At 43.4% G+C, this 25,916-nt stretch overlaps 3 protein-coding genes across 3 annotated transcripts; 1 reads left to right on the top strand and 2 right to left on the bottom strand.

Moving 5' to 3' along the window:
* Window positions 1-8,562: 8,562 nt before the first annotated feature.
* LOC129822435 (extracellular calcium-sensing receptor-like) lies at window positions 8,563-13,082 on the bottom strand. The gene is made up of 9 exons (XM_055880717.1): window positions 12,871-13,082; window positions 12,126-12,420; window positions 11,859-11,945; window positions 11,370-11,636; window positions 10,759-10,965; window positions 10,333-10,611; window positions 9,937-10,164; window positions 9,569-9,692; window positions 8,563-9,476 (listed from the first exon to the last, which is right to left on the bottom strand). Exons 1-9 carry the CDS (start codon window positions 13,080-13,082, stop codon window positions 8,563-8,565), a joined length of 2,613 nt encoding a protein of 870 aa, XP_055736692.1.
* Window positions 13,083-17,718: 4,636 nt separating this feature from the next.
* On the top strand, window positions 17,719-18,799 carry LOC129822545 (vomeronasal type-2 receptor 26-like). Its single transcript, XM_055880850.1, has 2 exons — window positions 17,719-17,907; window positions 18,080-18,799. The coding sequence occupies exons 1-2, from the start codon at window positions 17,719-17,721 to the stop codon at window positions 18,416-18,418; spliced, it is 528 nt and encodes a 175-aa protein (XP_055736825.1). The 3' UTR covers window positions 18,419-18,799.
* Window positions 18,800-20,759: 1,960 nt separating this feature from the next.
* LOC129822433 (extracellular calcium-sensing receptor-like) lies at window positions 20,760-25,291 on the bottom strand. The gene is made up of 9 exons (XM_055880715.1): window positions 25,074-25,291; window positions 24,357-24,651; window positions 24,089-24,175; window positions 23,565-23,831; window positions 22,942-23,148; window positions 22,516-22,794; window positions 22,120-22,347; window positions 21,766-21,889; window positions 20,760-21,673 (listed from the first exon to the last, which is right to left on the bottom strand). Exons 1-9 carry the CDS (start codon window positions 25,283-25,285, stop codon window positions 20,760-20,762), a joined length of 2,613 nt encoding a protein of 870 aa, XP_055736690.1. The 5' UTR covers window positions 25,286-25,291.
* Window positions 25,292-25,916: the final 625 nt, after the last annotated feature.

The raw sequence follows: 25,916 nt of genomic DNA, 5'->3' as shown, positions 1-25,916 counted from the left end.
CAGATCCTGCAATAGTTACCTTTGTTCGAACTATCAAAGAACCGACAGACCTAGAGCTCTGAAACTTTAGAAAACTGTTATAGAGCTCAAGTTGATAGTGCACGGTTAGTTAGGTGGCTCTAGAAGGTTCTCAGACCAAGAAACAGCCTCGTATATTTGCAATAACTTCAATTAATTTTGACCATTACGAAAACGACAACATTTAGAAAAGTCCTAGAGTCGTAAGACTAGGTCCATTGAAACCGCCTTGGCCCATAGAGACGGACCGCAACGTTTCTGTCCGATAGCTCAGTCAAGGACCCCGTAGTAACGCCCAGAGAAAGTGGATTTTCAGCACCAATTAAGGTCGCTGCTCGGGCTCCAAATGACCTATTGAGTCAAAACTTGGGATTCGAGGTCGCCTCAACTAGGCCTAAACATAATGTCTGAACTGGACCCGCAGCTAGAATGTAACTACGTGTTTTAAGTTTTTATTATGGTTTAAACAGAAGGCGCTGTGAATTTTGGGCCTGCTCTGAAATATGTGATAGTTGCCTTTTAACAGAGTTGGACAAAGTTTGGTGTCAGTTTGTATCAGTTTGGTGTCAGAATGATATCTTATTGACTGATGGACGTTAACCTGTCTAGGATCAGCGTGGCGCTAGCGGCACCCCCCCCCCCCCCCCACTGAAAAACCAGTGCCGCGACACAGATCTTGTGAATCCAGTCAACATGTCCGATTTTTAAAATGTTTTACAGGGAAGACACAATATGTAAAGATGTACATCTATTACCTAAAAACACATTAGCATAATCCACCATCTTTTATTTGTCCACCAACACCAGTAGCCATCACCAATTCGGCTAAACTAAGATATTTATAGCCCATAACCAACAAAAAAACTCATCAGATGACAGTCTGATAACATATTTATGGTATGGGATAGGTTTTGTTAGAAAAAAGTGCATATTTCAGGTAGATGGCATAGGTTACAATTGCACCCACCGTCACAAATGGACTAGAAAAACTACTTAGAGCAACGTGTTTACCTACTTACTAATCATCAAACATTTCGTAAAAATACACAGCATACACGAATCGAAAGACACAGATCCTGTGAATACAGACAATATTTCAGATTTTCTAAGTGTCTTACAGCGAAAACACAATAAATCGTTATATTAGCATAGCACATAGCACATAGCAGCCCAGCATTGATTCTAGCCAAAGTGAGCGATAACGTCAACATCGCCAAAAATATATTAAGTTTTTCACTAACCTTCTCAGAATTCTTCAGATGACACTCCTGTAACATCATATTACACAATGCATATAGAGTTTGATCGAAAACGTTTATATTTAGCCACCAAAATCATGGTTAGACAATGTGAAATGTAACTCAGCTGGTCAGAATATGTCCTTGCGCCACTTAGACAGTGATCTACTCTTATACATAAATACTCATAAACGTGACAAAAAAATATAGGGTGGACAGGGATTGATAGACAATTTAATTCTTAATACAATTGCGGAATTACATTTTTTAATTTATCCTTACTTTTCAATACAGTTTGCGCCAAGCGAAGCTACGTCAAAAAACATGGCGTCCTAAGCCACTAAAATGTTTAGACAGAAACACGATTTATCATAATAAAAATGTCCTACCTTGAGCTGTTCTTCCATCAGTATCTTGGGCAAAGGATCCTTTCTTGGGAGAAATCGTCTTTTGGTGGAAAGCTGTCCTCTTGCCATGTGGAAATGTCAACTGCGTTCGGGATGAACTGAAAAGCGTGCCCAACTTTTCACATCGTTGCAAAAATAACTGTCCCAAAATCGCACTAAACGGATATAAATTGCTATAAAACGCTTTAAATTAACTACCTTATGATGTTCTGTCGAAACATTTTAGTGGCTTAGGACGCCAGGTTTTTTGACGTAGCTTCGCTTGGCGCAAACTGTATTGAAAAGTAAGGATAAATTAAAAAATGTAATAACGCAATTGTATTAAGAATTAAATTGTCTATCAATCCCTGTCCACCCTATATTTTTTAGTCACGTTTATGAGTATTTATGTATAAGAGTAGATCACTGTCTAAGTGGCGCAAGGACTTTTTCTTTACCAGCTTGTCTACATTTCACATTGTCTAACCATGATTTTGGTGGCTAAATATAAACATTTTCGATCAAACTGTATATGCATGTTGTAATGTGATGTTACAGGAGTGTCATCGGAAGAATTCTGAGAAGGTTAGTGAAAAAATTAATATCTTTTGGCGATGTTGACTTTTATCGCTCACTTTGGCTAGAATCAATGCTGGGCTGCTAATTGCTATGTGCTAAGCTAATATAACGATTTATTGTGTTTTCGCTGTAAGACACTTAGAAAATCTGAAATATTGTCTGTATTCACAGGATCTGTGTCTTTCGATTCGTGTATGCTGTGTATTTTTACGAAATGTTTGATGATTAGTAGTTAGGTAAACACGTTGCTCATTGTAATTATTCTAGTCCATTTGTGATGGTGGGTGCAATTGTAAACTATGCCATCTACCTGAAATATGCACTTTTTTCTAACAAAACCTATCCCATACCATAAATATGTTATCAGACTGTCATCTAATGAGTTTTTTTGTTGGTTAGGGGCTATAAATATCTTAGTTTAGCCGAATTGGTGATGGCTACTGGTGTTGGTGGACAAATAAAAGATGGTGGATTATGCTAATGTGTTTTTAGGTAATAGATGTACATCTTTACATATTGTGTCTTCCCTGTAAAACATTTTAAAAATCGGAAATGTTGACTGGATTCACAAGATCTGTGTCTTTCATTAGCTGTATTGGACTTTAATGTGTGAAAGTTAAATATTTAAAAAATATATTTTTTTTGAATTTCGCGGCACTGGTTTTTCAGTGGGGGGGGGGGGGGGGTGTGCCGCTAGCGCCACGCTGATCCTAGACAGGTTAACTCCTATAACGAGTGAAAAGATGACCGGAGAAATATAACAGGCTAAACTAACGCTTGGAACAGGAGGGGGTCGGTGTCCTCCTCGCGCGTTACGCAGCAAGAAAAGACTTGCTAGCTACAGGGTTTTTTCAATTATAGGGCCTGTGAACGCGCAATCGACCCCATTGGAATCGTCATCACGTAAAGGCATCCAGGGGAAGACGTAAGAAGTGTCCGTATAGTCATAGCAATAACAGTGCCCTTTTAACTGACTTCAGAACAGTGGCCAACATTTCTGAAATCTGACTCCATGTCAGGGAAATTGCTGTAGAATGGGCTCTGTTCCACTTAGAGACAAAATTTCAACTCCTATAGAAACTATAGACTGTTTTCTATCCAATAATAATAATAATATGCATATTGTACGATCAAGGATTTTGTGGGAAGCCGTTTCAAAAATTACCCAATTAGCATAAATAGTCTCAACAGCGCCCCCATACCCAACAGGTTAAAAAATATATTTCTATATTGTGTTTTTGCTGTAAAACACTTAAAAAATCGGAAATATTGGCTGGATTCACAAAATGTTTATCTTTCATTTGCTGTACACCATGTATTTTTCATAAATGTTTTATGATGAGTATTTATGTATTTCACGTTGCTCTCTGTAATAATTCTGGCTGCTTTGGTGCTATTTGTGATGGTGGTTGCAATGTAAAACCAGGATTTGTAGTTATAAATATGCACATTTTCGAACAAAAGATACATGTATTGTATAACATGATGTTATAAGACTGTCATCTGATGAAGTTGTTCAAGGTTAGTGATTCATTTTATCTCTATTTGTGGGTTTTGTGAAAGCTACCTATGCGGTGGAAACATGGTGAAAACATGCCGTTGTGTGTTTGGCTATTGTGGTTAGCTAATATATATATATATTGTGTTTTCGCTGTAAAACATTTAAAAAATCGGAAATGATGGCTTGATTCACAAGATGTTTATCTTTCATTTGCTGTATTGGACTTGTGATTTCATGAAATTATATTATATGATATCCTTGTCCCGTTAGGCTAGGCTATGCTAGTCAGCTTTTTTGATGAGGATGCTCCCGGATCCGGGATGGGTATCACTGAAAGGTTAATGAATGCTCCATCAGTCTTCCAATCCTTTGTAGATGAGATTTTCAGGGACCTGCACGGGCAGGGTGTAGTGGTGTATATAGATGACATTCTAATATACTCCGCTACACACGCCGAGCATGTGTCCCTAGTACGCAGGGTGCTTGGTCGACTGTTGGAGCATGACCTGTACGTCAAGGCTGAGAAATGTCTGTTCTTCCAACAGTCCATCTCCTTCCTAGGATACCGCTTTTCAGCGTCAGGGGTAGAGATGGAGAATGACCGCATTTCAGCTGTGCGTAATTCGCCGACTCCAACCACGGTAAAGGAGGTGCAGCGGTTTTTAGGGTTTGCCAACTACTACTGGAGATTTATCCGGGGTTTTGGTCAGGTAGCGGCTCCCATTACCTGACTGCTGAAGGGGGGACCGGTGCGACTGCAGTGGACAGCTGGGGCAGACAGGGCTTTTGGTCACCTGAAGGCTCTGTTTACCTCGGCTCCCGTGCTGGCTCATCCTGATCCCTCCTTAGCATTCATAGTTGAGATGGACGCGTCCGAGGCAGGGATAGGGGCTGTGCTGTCTCAGCGCTCGGGTATGCCACTAAAGCTCTGCCCCTGTGCATTCTTTTCGAAGAAGCTCAGCCCGGCGGAGCGAAACTATGATGTGGGGGACCGGGAGTTGTTGGCTGTTGTCATGGCTCTGAAAGCGTGGAGACGTTGGCTTGAGGTGGCTAGACACCCTTTTTTCATTTGGACTGACCACCGCAATCTGGAGTGCATCTGGGCGGCGAGGAGAATGAAGGGGTCTCGGTCAGCCTTACCTCAGGTTTCCTCCCCGAGAGTAACGGGCAGGTGGAAAGAGTCAACCAGGATGTGGGTAGGTTTCTGCGGCCCTATTGCCAGGACCGGCCGGGGGAGTGGGCGGTTTACATCCCCTGGGCGGAGATGGCCTAAAACTCCCTCCGCCACTCCTCTACCAACCTAACACCTTTTCAGTGTGTGCTGGGTTATCAGGCGGTCCTGGCACCATGGCATCAGAGCCAGATTGAGGCTCCTGCGGTGGATGAATGGTTTGGGCACTCAGAGGAGACATGGAACAATGCCCATGTGCGGCTACAACGGGCCATCAGGAGGCAAAAGGCGAGTGCCGACCGCCACCGCAGTGAGGCCCCGGTGTATGGACCGGGGGATCGGGTCTGGCTCTCGACCCGAAACTTGCCCCTTCACCTGCCCTGTCGGAAGCAGGGTCCGCGGTTTGTGGGGCCATAAAGTCCTGAGGAGACTGACCGAGTTTTGTTATAGGTTACAACTCCCCCCTGATTATCACATTAACCCCTCGTTCCATGTGTCTCTCCTCAAGCCGGTGGTGGCTGGTCCGCTCCAGCAGTCTGAGGTGCGGGAGATTCCTCCGCCCCCTCTGGACATCGAGGGGGTCCCGGCGTATACCGTACGAGCCATCATGGACTCAAGGCGTCGGGCGAGGGGCCTTCAGTACCTCGTGGAGTGGGAGGGGTACGACCTGGAGGAGAGATGCTGGGTACCGGGGGAGGACATTCCCTGATCCTTCAATGTTACAGGAGTTTCACAGTCTCCACCCGGATCGCCCTGCACCTCGCCCTCCGGGTCTTCCCCGGTGTCAAGGGGGGGTACTGTCACGGCTTCCCCCGAAGTCGGCCCTTCTCCTTGTTCGGGTGGTGTTCGGCTGTCGACGTCACCGGCTTTCTAGTCACCACCGATCCATGTTTCAGTTTCGTTTTGTTTTGTCTGTATTACACACACCTGGTTTCAATCCCCCTATCATGTTCCCTATTTAACCCTCTGGCATACATTTCTGTTCTGTCCGTGATTGTTTGTGTCGTTAGTGTTGTTGTATGTGCTAGTGTGTTTGTTATTATCCCTATGTGGAATTTTGCTTGTATTTTGAGTAAACTCCGTTGTGTTGCTCAACACCTGTGTCCTGCGCCTGACTCCGCTACATATCTGCACACAATCGCTGACATCCTATGACATCATGTTACACAATACATTTATGTTTTGTTCGATAATGTGGATATTTATATCCACAAATCTCGGTTTACATTGGCGCCATGTTCAGAAATGCCTCCAAAATATCCGGAGTAATTACAGAGAGCCACGTCAAATAACAGAAATACTCATCATAAACTTTGATGAAAGATACATGTTTTACATATAATTAAAGATACACTGGTTCTTAATGCAACCGCTCTGTCAGATTTTTAAAAACTTTAGGAAAAGCATACCATTAAATAATCTGAGACGGCGCTCAGAAATACACAACATTTCTCCGCCATGTTGGAGTCAACAGAAATACGGAATTACATCATAAATATTCCCTTAACTTTGATTCACTTCATCAAAATGCAGTGCCAGGAATCCTAGTTCCACAATAAATCGTTGTTTTGTTCGATAATGTCCATTACTTATGTCCAATTAGCTAATGTTGCTAGCATGTGTAGTACACGTGCCCAAACCCTGGCGCAGATGCAGGCAAACGTCGGAAGAAAACTTCAAAAAGTTATATTCCAGGTCGAATAAACTGGTCAAATTCAGTAGAAAATCAATCTTCAGGATGTTGATATCATTTATACCCTAAAACATTCCAATCGAAGCATTCTTTCATGTCTGTATAAGTAATGGAACGCAAGGTGACAACATGAGGAAAGAGCGAGACCAAGAACTGGCAATCTGCCAGACAACTGACTCATTCCCCTCCCATCCGGTCCCACAACACGGCATAAACTTCATTCCACGTTCTACTGACTGTTGACATCTAGTGGAAGGCGTATGAAGTGCAAACAGATCCATATATTACAGGGAATTGAATAGGCGATGACTTTAACAACGACCACTCTCAGAATTTTTACTTCCTGTTTGGATTTTTTCTCAGGTTTTTGCCTGCTATATGAGTTCTGTATAATAATATTATATAATATGCATATATTAGCATGTGGGACAGAGTAGGAGGCAGTTCACCCTGGGCACGAAATTCATCCAAAAGTGAAAATGCTGCCCCATATACCAAATGAGTTAATAGCTGAATCTAAGATTTGTATTTGACTCAAAAGTTTGGACACCTACTGGGGGTGCTTCATTTCTCCCCTGAAATTCAGTTCTGAAAACAAATCAATTAAATTAGATACGGTTAATGAAAAATGTTGTTATTCCTTTCACATAATATGAGGTAATTCTGTAATCCCATATGACACATTTTAATAAAATATCTAATGAAATATACATTTCAACAGTTCAATTAAAACACATTCAAGCAACTCCTTTAAAGTCAGAATATTTTATTAAATGAACATTTGTATTAATTAATTATTAATTCATGGTTGAATGAGTGTGGCAGCAGAATCCCTTTGAAGGAACAGAGAAGTTATGATGTTCCACACCATGTGAGGATTCAATCAAAAGCCTTTCGATGCAGAAACCCACTCATCTGTGTTCACGCCCTGGCCTTAGTATTCTTTGTTTTCTTTATTATTTTAGTTAGGTCAGGGTGTGACATGGGGAATGTTTGTGTTTTGTCGGTTTTGGGTGGTTAGATGGTAAAGGGGGTGTTGGGTTTGGGGGGGTGTATGGGTTGGTTTGTGTTGGTTTGTGTTGAGTGAATGTTTCTAGGAATGTCTATGGTTGAGTGAATGTGTCTAGGTATGTCTATGGTTGCCTGAGTGGTTCCCAATCAGAGACAGATGTCTTTCATTTGTCTCTGATTGGGAGCCATATTTAAGGCAGCCATGGGCATCATGCATTTGTGGGAAATTGTCTATGTCGAAGTGTTTAGTGGCTGCACTTATGTTTGTATAGCTTCACGGTCGTCTGTTTTGTTGTTTTTGTAGTTTGTATAGTGTTTGTTTCGTTTTTGTCTCCTTTCTCAAATAAAGAGGATGTACTTTCCACGCGCTGCGCCTTGGTCCTCCCTCTCTCCTAAAGACGATCGTGACAATCTGGGATAACCTATCCCTTAGAAGATTAAAGCCACACACATAGACAAATTAAATAAATCAAAAGCCTACTTGAAAGCCCAAGGAAAGAAATCATTTATACTAACAGAATTATTTTATTTATAGCCATCAAAATACCATCAAAATACAAAGAGATGTGCAAACTAAAAGGAGCTACTTCAAACTATTTGAGACCATCATACTCTGTTACTATAAATGTCTCCTTTCCTTTCTTTGCATTGAAATAGTGTGAAGCAAATCCCGAGCAGGCATTGTACCTCCACCTAGTGTTCATATATCAGATCAGCACAGAGGAAGTGAAGAAGACAAGGAGAGGAATTCAATGTAAATTGTTGTTACGGTATTGAGCCTATGGGAGAATCTCAATTTAATTTCTGTGATTCTTCGTGTCCTCTCTCCTCTGTCTCCTTTTCAAAACCCAATGAATGAGAAGGTTAGATATCCCGGCCCTCCAAACCTTCTGATCTAATGGGTTTTGAGAAGAGGGCCAGGAGAGAGGACGTGAGGAATCAAGGAAATTAAATTGAGATTCTCCCTATGTTTTGGTTGTGGCCCGGCCCATCAGAGCCTTCTTGGTGTTCCTCTCTGGCCTCAGCAGGATGATGTAACACTTTGGGCCGAAGAGAGCCACCAGGAGGCCAAAGCTGGAAGCTAAGATGGCGAATATCTCCACAGCGTCTGCGTACTTCCCAGGAGAGCTGATGTAGGCAGGGATGAAGGAGATCCACACGGCACAGAAGATCAGCATGCTGAAGGTGATGAACTTGGCCTCGTTGAAGTTGTCTGGAAGGTTCCTGGCCAGGAAGGCCAAGAAGAAGCTAAGGAACGCCAGGAGGCCGATGTAGCCTAACAACGCTCCGAACCCTGCTACCGACCCCACCACACACTCATATACAATCTTATCAATATGGTAGCGCGTGTTTTTGTGTGGAGTTGGAGAGGCTGAAACCAGCCAGGCTGTGCAGATAGCAGCCTGGAATGAGGTGAGAACCAGGACTGTTCCTCTCTGCTGCCCAGCACCAAACCACTTCAGGCTGGCATTGCCCCCGGGCTTAGAGGTCCTAAACACAGCCAGCACCACCATTGTCTTCACCAGTATACAGGAGACACAGAGAACAAAGCTGATACCAAATGCTGCATGCCTCAGCTGACAGGTCCACAGCCGGGGCCGGCCAATGAACAGCAGCGAGCACAGGAAGCAGAGTTTGAGTGACAGCAGAAGCAGGAAGCTCAGCTCAGAGTTGTTGGCCTTGACAACAGGCGTGTTCCGGTAGCGGGTGAAGATTCCGAGGACCACTGCACAGATGAGGGCTCCTAGCAACGAGGCGGTCATCAAGGAGATGCCCAGTGATTCCTGGTAGGAGAGGAACTCAACACCCTTAGGGATGCAGAGATCACGCTCCGGGCTGGACCAGAAGTCCTCTGGACATCTCGAGCACTCAGCCAAGTCTGACAGAAAGACAGACAAAGAATGTGTGGAAAACAGTTTCTACAGCCCCAAACCACCCTCAAATGCTTTACATGATATTAATTTCGCTGACCTGTGGTGTTGCTGACCTCTCCCTCAGCACAGGAGATGCAGTCGAAGCAGCAGACAGGCTCCCCCTTCTTCCTGGCTACACGGGTGCCTGGGGGACAGCTCTCACTGCACACTGATCGTGGGGGCTACAAGGATGAACGTGACTTAGAATTCATTCTTTATTTAAATAGGCAAGTCAGTTAAAGACCAAATTCTTTTTTACAATGATGACCTAGGAGGGAGAATATCAGACTTTTATACACCCATATTTATACTCCCATATTTACACACCCATATTTAATGCTTCTTTGCCTTCCATCGATATAAGTTTACACTGTTTCTGTTGCAGTAGTGAAATATGCTATATAACTGTATAACTTTACAAATAACCTTTTTTGACTCAAAGTTCCAGAAAATTCTGTCCTCGTCCAGTGTGAGCTCTTGTCCTGCGGGGGCTGATTCGTCGATCACACCCACATTCTCCACCTGAACGCTCCCGTCCTGGAGCCACGCCCAGTTCATGATGTCATAGATGGCCAGGGCATCCCCGTTGTCATTGAAAGAAACGCGATCGCCAAACCCTGTGGTGAAGTTAACCCTCTCCAGGTAATGGACCAGCTGGTCAGAGGAGGGGGATGGAGGGATGGAGGGAACAGAGGAAGAGAATAAAGAGGAGGAGATTATGTAGACAAAAGACAGTATGAAGTCAGGGGACCTTGAATAAGAAAACAGGAAACAGAAGTAAACAGTTGGCAAAGTGTACGTCTGCATCTGTTTGTGTCCCACCTGCCAGGGCTCCAGTCTCTGTAGGCTGGCACAGCGGTGCCCACTGAAAGGTCCTCTCCCTGGCACACACTGCAGTAGGTCATGCAGGGCATGGGCCAGGGCGTACACTGCCTTATACACGTTATACTCCGGCCTGAGCTCAGACACGTCCCCATAGTTAGTCTCCACATCCCTCAGGTCCTCCTGACCTGTACATACATCACCCCCAGCCTCCACCCAACCTGCTGGGGGCTCCAACCTGCACCCAAACACAGCCTCCCAGAACTGTCTCACCTTACCAGAGCAGAGAAGGAAATGTTATAGAGGAAACTAGTTTTTTTCTTCTGTATTGTAGTATTTATAGGCAAAGTAGCCTTTTTAAATGTTTTAAACATAATGTATAAAGTAATTATATGTTTGGAGTTAAAAGACAACAAACTACTTCACCATATTGTTTCCGGGGTTATTGGCAGGTTGGTCGTTGGGGCGGATGCTAAGCAGGTAGTCCCTGAGTCCGGGTATCTCTCCACGACGGATGGCGATACCCAGGGTACCCCCCAGGTAGGGCATGAGACGGGGGGTGTGAAACACAGAGGAGGTGGTCCATGCTTCACTGGCGATCCACTGGAGACCCTTCACATTCTGCACCACCACCTTGTAAAACGGGTTTTATATTTTATAATCTTAGTATCAAGAATGCCACAATGTTAACATGCTGTAACACTTTTATACACAGCTTTTATGTCTGTTTTAGGGCTGTAGAATGTATTTGCTGATACTTTGAGGAAAATATGTGCTTACTATGACTGTGATGTGTGGTTGTCCCCCCTATATAACTTAGGATGGATGCACTAACTGTCCAGGGCCACCCATACGTAAAATATAATCACACATCACTGACTGTAAGTGGCTTTGGATAAAAGCATCTGCTAAATGGTATTACTAATATTATTATTATTAAGTGTAAATCTCTCTGGATTAGAGCCTCTGATACTAAAATGTGAATGTATTGTAAGTGTTATTTTAGATCAACTGGGAATTTTAATGCATCTCTGAACCTCGTCCACCAGAGGGAGCAGGTAGGCCTCATTGGAGAACACCACCACCACACGAGCAGAGGAGCTCTTGATCTCTCCCACGATCCTCTGCAGCTCTGTGGGGCGGTTGTCTTTGGGCAACACCTGGGAATAGGCCACACAGCCCCCTGACTCGGCCAGGCTTGACTGGAATGACCAGGCAGCATGAACTCCGTAGTCATCATCACTGAACACCAGTCCCACCCAGGTCCAACCCAACCGACGTAGGATCTGGATCATGGCTCGCACCTGAGATCACATCAACAGAGATTAGACATTACTGATGTTATTACAGAGACTGGTGAGTATAGAGTGATCAACATAAATTAGATACATTCGTTTTGTCACCTTTTATTTAACCTTATCTAGGCTTGTAAATGCTGTTACACAGTATAAAGTGTATAGTGAGTATACATGGGAGCTGACGGTTCACTGTGTAATCATGTCATTGTAGCCTTCTTAGAGACAGACCTGGAAGGAATCACTGGGGATGGTTCTGAAGAAGGATGGGTACTTGCTCCGGTCGCTCAGACAGGAACACGTGGCGTAGTGACTCACCTGAGGGAGTGAAATATACAATGATACATTTTTATTCTTCAATGAATTAATGAAATAGAAAGGTTTCATGCCTGGACACATTAAGACCTAAACATGCTGTTTCTCACTCAAAGTGGGGATTTGGAATACAAGAAGGACATTTACAACAGTGTTGTCATCTTTCTATTCTTTCTGATTTACCATGGGAACCCGGAACAGCCCTAGGACACTGGAGATGGCGATGGAGTGTGTGGACCCTGGGTCTCCCACAATCCCTAGCACCGGGGGTGACCCAGAACAAGTCTCATCCAATAGGAACTGTTCCTCTGTCCCACTGGCCAATGACATGGCAGCACGGAACGATACTCCCAGCTTCAGGCAGTTGTCGTAAAGCTGGTATCCGAGCGTGATGTTTGGCAGAAGGTCAGGGTTTCTGTTGATCTCATCTACAGCAAACACCATAGTCTGGGCCTGCTGGAAACCAAAACTGTCAAAACTGACAGAGAAAAGGAACATTCAATCAATTTGTAAATGTTTTAAATCACTCCAGAGGTGTTGAACCCTGTGCACATTTTAAGGGCTGTGTGTGAGAGAGTGTTGTCTTAAGGGGTTGAGAGGAGAAAACAAATTACTTTTGTCAGGGATATATAATAAAATAGCTTTATCTTAAAGGTAAATTTGCTTAGAAAACAGGAATAATGATTGAAAACAATGAAATACACACAATTAATAAACAGATATTTTGAGATCGCAATGTACTATTCACCAATGTACATTTCAAATGTACTATTCACCAATGTAACAAGAACCCAGTAGGTCTCCGGGACCAGGGTTGGTTAACACTGATCATAATGAGGCATCTTATAGTAGGGAAGTCTATCTGTCCTTTTTAGGAGAGGTGCAGACACACATCCAGTCCAGTCCAGTCCAGTAGATGAATACTCACCCCTCACAGTAGAGCTGCTGGGGTTCTGATGTGAAAGATAGCTCAGGGAACACAGTGAAGTAGTGGACCTCAAACAGACCTCCCAGAATCACATCACCCTTCTGGTACATCCCATTCAGACTGAACTGCTCCCGCAGACGACAGGACGAGGAGGAGGATGAGGCAGAGGAGTAGTTCAATAGAAGGCTCAGAGATGAGGAGTTCAGTATCATGATTATAGATAGGTAAAGGTTCATATATTTCCTGACCCTCATAGCTGTACTCTGTCTCTCCCCTCTCTCTCTTGCTTACTCTCTATCCCTCTCTTTTATAGTGTCAGTGGAGGTTGACACTATAAGGTGGGGAGAGGGGTGGCAGGGGGTTGCAGGGGGAGGGTTGGGGAGGGAGTTGGAGGGAGGAGGCGGGGGTATGCAGGTTGGAGGGAATTTAGGGGTAGGGGAGGCAGGGGGGGGGGTGTTAGGGGGAGGGGAGGTGGGGGGAGTGGGTCAGAGTTGCAGGTAGGAGATGAGATATGGGAGTGTCAGAGAAAGAAAATATTGGTTGCCACACGTGGTTGCCACACGAAATGTGCAACCAGTGAAGAACAAACACCATTCTAGTCCTGTAGGTAAGCTGTTTTCTCCCTCTCCCGTTTCCTCTTCCTCTCCCTCTCTATATCTCACTCTCACTCTCTCACCCTCCCTCTCCCTCCCTCCCCTCTCCCCCCTCTCTCCCTCCTTCACATATGTACCAGTTTATTGATTGGTGTCTGTTAAGGGTTCTCTAGCTCCAGGCTAATAATGAGGTTGTGATGAATTGAGAGACACACACACACAAATCAAAATAAAATCTAATTTGATTGGTTGAGTACACATTTTGCAAAATGTTATTGTGGGTGTAATGAAATGCTTATGTTCCAACCGTGCAGTAATAGATAACAATACACTCAACAACAACAACAAGGAATTAAGAAATATACAAATATTAGAACAAGCAATGTCAAAAATAGTCTACATAAAATGTGTGTTTGGATGAAATGTACAATATAATAATAAAAAAGTTGTGTACAGGCCTCCTGAGTGGTGCAGTGGACTAAGGCGCTGCATTTCAGTGCTTGTGGTGTCACTACAGATCCGGGTACGATCCCAGGCTGTCTCACAACGGGCTGTGACTGGGAGTCTTATAGGGCAGGGCACAATTGGCCCTGCGTCTTTCGTGTTACGGGAATGTTTGGACTGGGTGGTCTTTACTTGACTCATTGCGGTGACTGCAGGCTGACTAAGGACATCAGTTGAATGGTTTTTCTTCCCGCACATTGGTGCAGCTGGCTTAAGCGGGTGAGTGAACATGTCCTGAGCTACAGGCAGTTAGATTTGGGTATGTCCTTTTAGGTGAAAATTGAGGATGGGTACCCTGAAACCGGGACTGTCGTTGCTAACGTGTGCTAATGTAATTAGAATGACTTTGTATACAACAGCCAACTTTCCGGGACATAGACATATCTGATATGGGCAGAAAGCTTAAATTATTCTTAATCTAACTGTAGTGTCCAATTTACAGTAGCTATTACAGTGAGAAAATACCATGCTATTGTTTGAGGAGAGTGTACAACAACAACAACTTTTATCATAGCAACTGGTTTGATACATTCACCTCTGAAGGTAAATAATGTACTTACATTCAGTAACCTTGCTCTGATTTGTCAACCTGAGGGTCCCAGAGATAAAATGTAGCATAATTTTGTTTGATAAAATACATTTTTATGTTCAAATGTAGAAACTGGGTTCTGCAGTTTGACCCCACTGCTGTCTCTGGCTCCACACTCAGCCCGCCCGGTCATCTAGATGTGTGAAAGTTAGTGTATAAGCTAATGATCCATCATGTATGTGTAACCGATGTTTACTCCGTCCCCTCGCGCGAACCAGGGACCCTCTGCACACATTAACAACAGTCACCCACGAAGCATCGTTACCCATCGCTCCACAAAAGCCGCGGCCCTTGCAGAGCAAGGGGAACCACTACTTCAAAGTTTCAGAGCAAGTGACGTCACCAACTGAAAGGCTGCTAGCGTGTACCACCGCTACCTAACTAGCCATTTCACATCGGTTACATTCACCCCCCTTTCAACCTCCTCCTTTTCCACAGCAACCAGTGATCCGGGTCAACAGCATCAATGTAACAGTTTAACGGATTTGTCTGAACACGCTGCAGCTGGATCTATAACTTAAAAAAACTAAACAAATCTTTAAACATTAGCGAACTGACATTGAATTATTTCTCGAAAACTACGGTAGTTAAATGGCTGGTTCTTTTTTCCTTACACGATAGGTTAATGTACTTTGAAATTAGCGCTCTATTACCGTTTTTGACCTTTAATCCCAGAAAATGGGACTTAAATCAAAAGGCGTTAGGCCTCGATGCCATCTTGTTTCTGGGCTAAACGCCCATTTGGCCAAACCTGTGCTCACCAAGTTTCGTCTTCAAGGAATTTTCCATTTAGGAGAAATGGCCATGTCCGTTTGGTGATGTTATGTCCATTTGCAATAAGCAGCCAGTCGCCATCTGGTGGAAATTTCCGTAACAGCGGAAAAATTACCTAAGTTTTAAAAAAGTATTAAAACTGAAACCAAATATCCGAGAGACTTTATTTGATGACTTCCCGGAGGATCCGGCCCTGGGGCTCGACCTGAGTGCGTTAACTTCTCTAGGATAGGGGGCAGCATTTTCACGTTTGGATGAAAAGCACACTTAAATTCAACTGCCAGCTACTCATCCCCAGAAGATAAGATATGCATATTGTTAGTAGATTTGGATAGAAAACACTCTGCAGTTTCTGGAACTGTTTGAATCATGTCTGTGAGTATAACATAACTTAACTTATTTAGCAGGCGAAACCCCGAGGACAAACCATTCAGAATTTCTTTTTGAGGTCACTCTCTTTTCAATGGATTTTCATTGGGAAGCCAGATTTCTAAGGGACCTGCTTGCAGTTCCCACCGCTTCCACTGGATGTCAACAGTCTTGAGAAATTGGTTGAGGTTATTCCTTTGTGTAATGAAGAAGTACGGCCATCTTGAACGAGAGTCACATTAAGTTAGATAGAAGCGCATGACCAGAAAGCTGGCTATAGTTGGTTTTAATCCTGTATTGAACACAGATCATCCCGTCTTCAATTTTATCGATTATTGACGTTAAAAAATAACTAAAGTTGTATTACAAAAGTAGTTTGACATTTTTTGGCAAAGTTTATAGGTAACCTTTGAGATATTTTGTAAGCACGTTTGAGCAATTTGGAAGCTGTGTTTTTCTGGATCAAACGCGCCAAACATGTTTACTGCTAATTCCAAAGTTGAAGGCGACAATCTAAAACCGAGCAACGATTCCTCTGGACAAAGGACAACTTGCCCAAGATTCTGATGAAAGCTCATCAAAAAGTAAGAACTATTTATGATGTTAATTCGTTGTTCTGTTGAAAAATGTAAAACTCCTATCCCGCCATTAATTTCGGTGCGGTCTCGCTTTAACGCACGCTGTATGTCGTAGTAACGGTAATTTTAAAAATCTAACACAGCGGTTGCATTAAGAACTAATGTATCTTTCATTTGCTGTCCAACCTGTATTTTTTAGTCAAGTTTATGATTAGTTACTGATTAGATTAGGTGCCTCTCCCAAGATTTCTCCCGACATTTTGTTGGCAGCTTGGCTACTATTCTCATTGTATAACCACGATTTGTGCCGCTAAATATGCACATTTTTGAACAAACTCTATATGTATTGTGTAATATGATGTTATAGGACTGTCATCTGAAGAAGTTTGAGAAGGTTAGTGAAAAAATTAATATCTTTTGCTGGTTTATTCGTTATCGCTATTGTTGGCTTGAATCAATTCTGTTGTGTGGTTGGCTATTGTAGTAAGCTAATATAATGCTATATTGTGTTTTCGCTGTAAAACACTTAACAAATCTGAAATATTGGCTGGATTCACAAGAGCTTTGTCTTTCACTTGCTGTACGCTGTGTATTTTTCATAAATGTTTTATGATGAGTATTTAGGTAATTCACATTGGTCTCGTAGTTATTCTAGTTGCTTTGGTGAGAGTTTTGATGGTGGCTGCAATGTAAAACTATGATTTATACCTGAAATATGCACATTTGTCTAACAAAACATATGCTATACAATAAATATGTTATCAGACTGTCATCTGATGAAGTTGTTTCTTGGTTAGTGGCTATTTATATCTTTATTTGGACGAAATTGTGATAGCTACCTATGCAGGAAAAAAATGGTGGGAAAAAAAGTTGTGTCTTTTGCTATCGTGGTTAGCTAATAGAAATACATATTGTGTCTTCCCTGTAAAACATTTTAAAAATCAGAAATGATGGCTGGATTCACAAGATGTGTATCTTTCATCTGGTGTCTTGGACTTGTGATTTAATGATATTTAGATGCTAGTATTTACTTGTGACGCTATGCTAGGCTATGCTAGTCAGCTTTTTTACTGATGGGGGTGCTCCCGGATAAGGGATTGTGATGAAGTAGAAGTTAAAACATGAAATTAATGTTTTTTTAAATTTCATGGCATGTGCAGGTGCCTGTGTCAGTGTGCAGTGACAGCAGTCCCCCAGGCACCCGTGTAGCCAGGAGGAAGAGAGAGCCTGTCTGCTGATTCGACTGCATCTCCTGTGCTGAGGGAGAGCTCAGCAACACCACAGGTCAGTGAACTGAATATCATCGGCCTTCTCACATCCCTGAGGTGTATGGTTATTCCCACAGTCTGTTGTGTGTTAATGCTTACTTAAGAATTATTAGACTGAATAATTAATGATGCTTTTCAATCAATATAGTAATGAGCTCAATCTCCCAGGCTCTATGCAATGTGACCGCTGTCCTCTGGAGTTCTGGTCCAACAGCCATCTGACCGCCTGCGTCCCTCGTCAGCTCGAGTTCCTCTCTTTCAACGACGTCATCGGCGTCACCCTGACCACTGTTGCCGTGTGCGGCACTGTGTCAACAGTGTCTGTGTTTGTGTTCTTTGTGTACCACCGCAACACCTCTCTGGTAAGATCTTCAATAAAGTGTTGAATGGGATCATATTGAGAATTCTTCTACGGTACCATGTATGTGTAACCCTTGCAGGTGTGGGCCAACAACTCGGAGCTGAGCTTCCTGTTTCTAATCAATAATTTATAAGGAAAGTAAATTGAGTTTGTAATTGTGTTTGTAAAAGCAGGTGATCATCTGTGCCGTGTGGCTGTCCGTGAGCTCTCCTCTGCCTTACCGTGACCTAGGCCTCAAGGGGTCAAAGGTCATCCTGGAGTGTGAGGTTGGCCCTGTGGTCGGTTTCTCTCTGGTGCTGGGCTACATCGGCCTGCTGGCCTCCCTCTGTCTCTTCTTAGCCTTACTGCCCAGGAAACTCCCAGACATCTTCAAGGAAGCCAAGTTCAACACCTTCAGCATGCTGATCTTCTGTGCTGTGTGGATTTCATTCGTCCCTGCCTACATCAGCTCTCCTGGGAAGTACGCAGACTGCTCTGCATCTTCGCACCAAAGAGTTACATCATCCTCCTGAGACCAGAGAGAAACACCAAGAAACACATGATGTCCAATTAGAAACCACCAAGAAACAACACATGATGTCCAATTAGAAACCAGTAAGAAATATATGATGTCCAATTAGAAACCACCAAGAAATATATGATGTCAAATTAGAAACCACCAAGAAACACAAGATGTCCAAATATAGTCTTCATTGTGTTTTGTTCATCACTCCATCTCACTATTGTTTTGTAACGTAAACTCACTCACTTTTGTACATCGCCTTGGTCCGTACAGTTGACCTTATTTTAGCGCCCCAAAAACGTAATTCTTCCAGATCAACTGTAATGTCAATACCATTGTAAAGCACAATTTCTCCCCTTTCCAACAGAATCAATTACATGACCGCCACGCTGCCGGTTTCTGCATAATTCAACAAGGCAACGAGCCCTGTCGGGTCTTTAAAAAAAATGGCGGGTGGGGAAGCGAAACTAATGTGTGATAGTGAGAAGGAGAGAGATGTTGTGTGGGAAAATTGCTTTTTTTCACTCGATCTGTCCAACTTATCACCTTATCGCCTCTAAAATGTAAATAAAACACTATAAAGAGTTTCTATAATGTGTCATTACTTTTATTATTTGTAGGTTTGTGTCGAATTTGAATCGGCTTTTAGGGCGGTGCTAAAGTGATCTTAGAAGTAAACAGCGGCTTTGAGAATGATGATAGCATGCAATGATGACGCCAAAAATGACAAGGTGTCCCCCCCTTACCCCCGTCACTGTCCATTTTTTGTTTTTAAATGATGAGAGAAGTGCTACACCTAGTGAAGAGAGATTGTAAGACAGAAATAGTTTCTTTATGCGTGCTGTACGTTACGACATGACACGTCACGATGTAATGGAGGGTACGTTTTTTTCAACTTTTCTCCAATACTATAGAGCCATTACCATGTCGATCAACGCTTGAGTAGAAACGTAGTTCACACCCCCGATTTTGAAGTCAACACAGTCGCTACATTCCCATTAGTTTTCTTTCTAGCCTCGTTTGAATGTTGCAGCTGCACATATTTGTACGGAATGGGGTTAAGTTATGTTAAATACTTAACAAAGAATGACATGATTCATTGTATAATACTTACAAGCAAGTTACATATATAACAGACAACAACTAAAGTTGATGGACACAAATGAACAGGACTTTTCTAACCTGCTGGTAGTGTATGTTTCTAATGATTCAATAGTGAGTCAGCAGTGACTCACGGTAGAGTCAATAGTGAATCAATAGTTAGTCAACAGTGAGTCTACATTGAATCAACAGTGAGTCACCACTTAGAACGTCTTCTTCCTCTGAAACACAACATGACTCTTCTTTACCATCATCAATAGACTTTAATGACATCCATTTCTCCCCTGAAAGTCAGTTCTGAAAACCAATCAATTTAATTAGATATGGTTAATTAAAAATGTTAATTCTTTTCACATTTTATAAGGTGTGAAATTCCCTTTTTCCAAATGACACAGTTTCCTGATATTTAAATGAAGTATCGTTGTAATTTTCAACGGTTCAATAAAAACACATTCAAGCAACTCCTTTCAAGTCAGAATGTTTTATTAAATTAAAATGTGCATTAATGAATAATGAATTCATTGGTGAATGAGTGTGACAGCAGAATCCTTTAGAAGGAACAGGGAAGTTATGATGTTCCACACCATGTGAGGATTCAATCAAAAGCCTTTCGATGCAGAAACCCACTCATCTGGGATAACCTATCCCTTAGAAGATTTAAGCCACACACATAGACAAATGAAATAAATCAAAAGCCTACTTTTAACAGCCCAAGGAAATAAATAATTTATTATGTGATTAATATTTAGTCACAGAACATCATGATTATAATCAATTACACATCACCAGGGTACTAACAGAACGATAAAATCTCTTTGATTTGATTTAATGCCATCAAACTACAAAACAGAAGTGGAAACTAAAAGGAGCTACTTCAAACTATTTGAGACCATCCTACTCTGTTACTATACATGTCTCCTTTCCTTTCTTTGCATGAAAGAGTGTGAAGCAAATCCCTAGCAGGCATTGTACCTCTACCTAGTGTTCATATATCAGATCAGCGCAGAGGACGTGAAGAAGACAAGGAGAGGAATCCACTGTAAACTGTTGTTATGGTATTGAGCCTATGGGAGAATCTCAATTTAATTTCTATGATTCCTCGTTTCCTCTTACCTCGGTCTCCTTTTCAAAAACCAATGAATGAGAAGGTTAGATATCCCGCTCCCCCTAACCTTCTCATCCAATGGGTTTTGAGAAGAAGGCCAGGAGAGAGGACGTGAGGAATCAAGGAAATTAAATTGAGATTCTCCCTATGTTTTGGTTGTGGCCCGGCCCATCAGAGCCTTCTTGGTGTTCCTCTCTGGCCTCAGCAGGATGATGTAACACTTTGGGCCGAAGAGAGCCACCAGGAGGCCAAAGCTGGAAGCTAAGATGGCGAATATCTCCACAGCGTCTGCGTACATCCCAGGAGAGCTGACGTAGGCAGGGACGAAGGAGATCCACACGGCACAGAAGATCAGCATGCTGAAGGTGATGAACTTGGCCTCGTTGAAGTTGTCTGGAAGGTTCCTGGCCAGGAAAGCCAAGAGGAAGCTAAGGAACGCCAGGAGGCCGATGTAGCCTAACAACGCTCCGAACCCTGCTACCGACCCCACCACACACTCATATACAATCTTATCATTATGGTAGCGCGTGTTTTTGTGTGGAGTTGGAGAGGCTGAAACCAGCCAGGCTGTGCAGATAGCAGCCTGGAATGAGGTGAGAACCAGGACTGTTCCTCTCTGCTGCCCAGCACCAAACCACTTCAGGCTGGCATTGCCCCCGGGCTTAGAGGTCCTAAACACAGCCAGCACCACCATTGTCTTCACCAGTATACAGGAGACACAGAGAACAAAGCTGATACCAAATGCTGCATGCCTCAGCTGACACGTCCACAGCCGGGGCCGGCCAATGAACAGCAGCGAGCACAGGAAGCAGAGTTTGAGTGACAGCAGAAGCAGGAAGCTCAGCTCAGAGTTGTTGGCCTTGACAACAGGCGTGTTCCGGTAGCGGGTGAAGATTCCGAGGACCACTGCACAGATGAGGGCTCCTAGCAACGAGGCGGTCATCAAGGAGATGCCCAGTGATTCCTGGTAGGAGAGGAACTCAACCCCCTTAGGGATGCAGAGGTCACGCTTCGGGCTGGACCAGAAGTCCTCTGGACATCTCGAGCACTTGGCTGAGTCTGACAAAAACACAGACAAAGCAAATGTGGAAAACCGTTTCATTAGCCCCAAACCACCCTCAAATTCTTTAAATAATATTCAGTTCACTGACCTGTTGTGTTGCTGACCTCTCCCTCAGCACAGGAGATGCAGTCGAAGCAGCAAACAGGCTCCCCCTTCTTCCTGGCTACACGGGTGCCTGGGGGACAGCTCTCACTGCACACTGATCGTGGGGGCTATAAGGACGAAGGTGAGGGGCGATTTAACCTTTATTTAACTAGACAAGTCAGTTAAAGAACAAATTCTTATTTACAATGATGGCCTAGGAGTGAGAATACCAGACATTTATATGCCCATATTTATACTCCCATATTTACTGCTTCTTTGCCCTCCACTGATATAAGTTTACACTGTTTCTGTTGCAGTAGTGAAACATGCTATATAACTGTATAACTTTACAAATAACCTTTTTTGACTCAAAATTCCAGAAAATTCTATCCTCGTCCAATGTCAGCTCTTGTCCTGCGGGGGCTGATTCGTCTATCACACCCACATTCTCCACCTGAACGCTCCCGTCCTGGAGCCACGCCCAGTTCATGATGTCATAGATGGCCAGGGCGTCCCCGTTGTCATCGAAAGAAACGCGATCGCCAAACCCTGTGGTGAAATTAACCCTCTCCAGGTAATGGACCAGCTGGTCAGAGGAGGGGGATGGAGGGATGGAGGGAACAGAGGAAGAGAGGAAAGAGGAGGAGATTATGTAGACAAAAGACAGTATGAAGTCAGGGGACTTTGACTAAGAAAACAGGAAACAGAAGTAAACAGTTGGCAAAGTGTACGTCTGCATCTGTTTGTGTCCCACCTGCCAGGGCTCCAGTCTCTGTAGGCTGGCACAGCGGTGCCCACTGAAAGGTCCTCTCCCTGGCACACACTGCAGTAGATCATGCAGGGCATGGGCCAGGGCGTACACTGCCTTATACACGTTATACTCCGGCCTGAGTTCAGACACGTCCCCATAGTTAGTCTCCACATCCCTCAGGTCCTCCTGACCTGTACATACATCACCCCCAGCCTCCACCCAACCTGCTGGGGGCTCCAACCTGCACTCAAACACAGCCTCCCAGAACTGTCTCACCTTACCAGAACAGAGAAGGAAATGTTATAGATGAAAACTAGTTTTTTTCTTCAGTATTGTAGTATTTATAGGCAAAGTAGCCTTTTAAATGTTTTAAACATAATTTATAAAGTAATTATATGGTTGGAGTTAAAAGACAACAAACTACTTCACCATATTTTTTCCGGGGTTATTGGCAAGTTGGTCGTCGGGGCGGATGCTAAGCAAGTAGTCCCTGAGTCCGGGTATCTCTCCACGACGGATGGCGATACCCAGGGTACCCCCCAGGTATGGCATGAGACGGAGGGTGTGAAACACAGAGGAAGTGCTCCAGGCTTCACTGGCAATCCACTGGAGACCCTTCACATTCTGCACCACCACCTTGTAAAACGGGTTTTATATTTTATACTCTTGGCATCAAGAACACCACAATTGTAATATGCTGTAATGCTGTGTTTGTGAGAGGGGTAACATCCTACAGCTGTTATGGCTGTAATAATGTTTGTAGAATGTATTTGAGGAAAACATTTACTTACTATGACTGTGATATGTGATTTCCCCCCCTAGATAACTTAGGATGGATGCAGTAACTAACTGTCCAGGGTCACCCATACGTAACATATAATCACACATCACTGACTGTAAGTTGCTTTGGATAAAAGCATCTGCTAAATGGTATTACTAATATTATTATTATAAACTGTACATCTCTCTGGATTAGAGCCTCTGATACTAAAATGAGAATGTATTGTAAGTGTTAGTTTAGATGAACCGTCAAGATAAAATCATCTCTGAACCTCGTCCACCAGAGGGAGCAGGTAGGCCTCATTGGAGAACACCACCACCACACGAGCAGAGGAGCTCTTGATCTCTCCCACGATCCTCTGCAGCTCTGTGGGGCGGTTGTCTTTGGGCAACACCTGGGAATAGGCCACACAGCCCCCTGACTCGGCCAGGCTTGACTGGAATGACCGGGCAGCATGAACTCCGTAGTCATCATCACTGAACACCAGTCCCACCCAGGTCCAACCCAAACGACGTAGGATCTGGATCATGGCTCGCACCTGAGATCACATCAACAGAGATTAGACATTACTGATGCTATTACAGAGACTGGTGAGTATAGAGTGATCAACATAAACTACATACATTATTTGTGTCACCTTTTATTTAACCTTATCTAAGCTTTATTTTTTTTTAAATTATTGAACCTTTTATTTAACTGTTATGCCGTTACACAGTATAAAGTGTATAGTGAGTATACATGGGAGCTGACGGTTCACTGTCTAATCATGTCATTGTAGCCTTCTTAGAGACAGACCTGGAAGGCGTCACTGGGGATGGTTCTGAAGAAGGATGGGTATTTTCCCCGGTTGCTCAGACAGGAACAAGTGGAGTAGTGACTCACCTGAGGGAGAGAAATATACAATGAATATTTATTTTTTCTTCAATGAATTAATGAAATAGAAAGGTTTCATGCCTGGACACATTAAGACCTAAACATGCTGTTTCTCACTCAAAGTGGGGATTTGGAATACAAGAAGGACATTTACAATAGTGTTGTCATCTTTCTATTCTTTCTGATTTACCATGGGAACCCGGAACAGCCCTAGGACACTGGAGATGGCGATGGAGTGTGTGGACCCTGGGTCTCCCACAATCCCTAGCACCGGGGGTGGCCCAGAACAAGTCTCATCCAATAGGAACTCTTCCTCTGTCCCACTGGCCAATGACATGGCAGCACGGAGCGATACTCCCAGCTTCAGGCAGTTGTCGTAAAGCTGGTATCCGAGCGTGATGTTTGGCAGAAGGTCAGGGTCTCTGTTGATCTCATTTACAGCAAACGCCATAGTCTGGGCCTGCTGGAAACCAGAACTGGTAAAACTGAAAAGGAACATTCAATCAATTTCTAAATGTTTTAAATCGCTCTAGAGGTGTTGAACCCTGTGCACATTTTAAGGGGTGTGTGTGAGAGAGTGTTGTATTAAGGGGTTGAGAGGAGAAAACAAATTACTTTTGTCAAGGATAGATAATAAAATAGCTTTATCTTAAAGATACATTTGCTTAGAAAACATGAATAATGATTGAAAACAATGGAATACACACAATTAATTCACATATATTTTGAAACCGCAGTGTACTATTCAACAATGTACTATTCACCAATGTAACAAGAACCCAGTAGGTCTCCGGGACCAGGGTTGGTTAACACTGGTCATAATGAGGCATCTTATAGTAGGGAAGTCTATCTGTCCTTTTTAGGAGAGGTGCAGACATCCAGTCCAGTCCAGTAGATGAATACTCACCCCTCACAGTAGAGCTGCTGGGGTTCTGATGTGAAAGATAGCTCAGGGGACATAGTGAAGTAGTGGACCTCAAACAGACCTCCCAGAATCACATCACCCTTCTGGTACATCCCATTCAGACTGAACTGCTCCCGCAGACGACAGGACGAGGAGGAGGATGAGGCAGAGGAGTAGTTCAATAGAAGGCTCAGAGATGAGGAGTTCAGTATCATGATTATAGATAGGTAAAGGTTCATATATTTCCTGACCCTCATAGCTGTACTCTGTCTCTCCCCTCTCTCTCTTGCTTACTCTCTATCCCTCTCTTTTATAGTGTCAGTGGAGGTTGACACTATAAGGCAGGGAGAAGGGTGGCAGGGGGAGGAAGTTGGGGGGAGGAGGCGTGGGGAGCGGAGGCAGGGTGGAGGGATTGCAGTGGTTGGCTGGTAGGGGAGGGGAGGCAGGGGGGGGGGGGGGGGGTCAGAGTTGCAGGTAGGAGATGAGATGTGGGAGTGTCAGAGAAAGACAATATGTTAACTGTTGCCACACGAAAAGGGAAACCAGTGAAGAACAAATATCATTCTAAATAAATATTCATGTTTATTTATTTTCCCTTTTGTACTTTAACTATTAGCACATCGATACAACACCGTACACAACACCGTATATAGACATGATATGACATTTGAAATATCTCTTTCCTTTCAAACTTTTGTGAGTTTAATGTCAGATTTTTTATTTCACTTTTGTTTATTATCTATTTCACTTGCTTTGGCAATGTGATCATATGATTCCCATGCCAATAAAACACTTTGAATTTAATTGAAAGAACTATTTCACACCTCCAACTTATTCCACCATGTG

The sequence above is a fragment of the Salvelinus fontinalis genome, chromosome 24 (genome assembly GCF_029448725.1).
Source record: "Salvelinus fontinalis isolate EN_2023a chromosome 24, ASM2944872v1, whole genome shotgun sequence".
Classification (NCBI taxonomy): Eukaryota; Metazoa; Chordata; class Actinopteri; order Salmoniformes; family Salmonidae; genus Salvelinus; species Salvelinus fontinalis.
The sequence above is the reverse complement of the archived record's forward strand: the minus strand, read 5'-3'. Positions and strand labels throughout refer to the sequence as shown.

Bases quoted from the DNA above. Each gene is read 5' to 3' on its own strand.
- LOC129822433 (XM_055880715.1), bottom strand. From the start codon at position 25,285: ATGATACTGAACTCCTCATCTCTGAGCCTTCTATTGAACTACTCCTCT. The intron at 22,795-22,941 runs GTGAAGTAGTTT...CTTCTCTGTTCT, and splicing joins ATAACCCCGGAAAAAATATG to GGTAAGGTGAGACAGTTCTG. The intron at 21,890-22,119 runs GTTATTTGTAAA...TCGTCCTTATAG, and splicing joins GGAATTTTGAGTCAAAAAAG to CCCCCACGATCAGTGTGCAG.
- LOC129822435 (XM_055880717.1), bottom strand. From the start codon at position 13,082: ATGATACTGAACTCCTCATCTCTGAGCCTTCTATTGAACTACTCCTCT. The intron at 12,421-12,870 runs GTGAGTATTCAT...TTTCTCTGTCAG, and splicing joins CAGCAGCTCTACTGTGAGGG to TTTTGACAGTTTTGGTTTCC. The intron at 10,966-11,369 runs GTTCAGAGATGC...CCGTTTTACAAG, and splicing joins TGCTCCCTCTGGTGGACGAG to GTGGTGGTGCAGAATGTGAA.
- LOC129822545 (XM_055880850.1), top strand. From the start codon at position 17,719: ATGCAATGTGACCGCTGTCCTCTGGAGTTCTGGTCCAACAGCCATCTG. The intron at 17,908-18,079 runs GTAAGATCTTCA...TTGTAAAAGCAG, and splicing joins ACCACCGCAACACCTCTCTG to GTGATCATCTGTGCCGTGTG.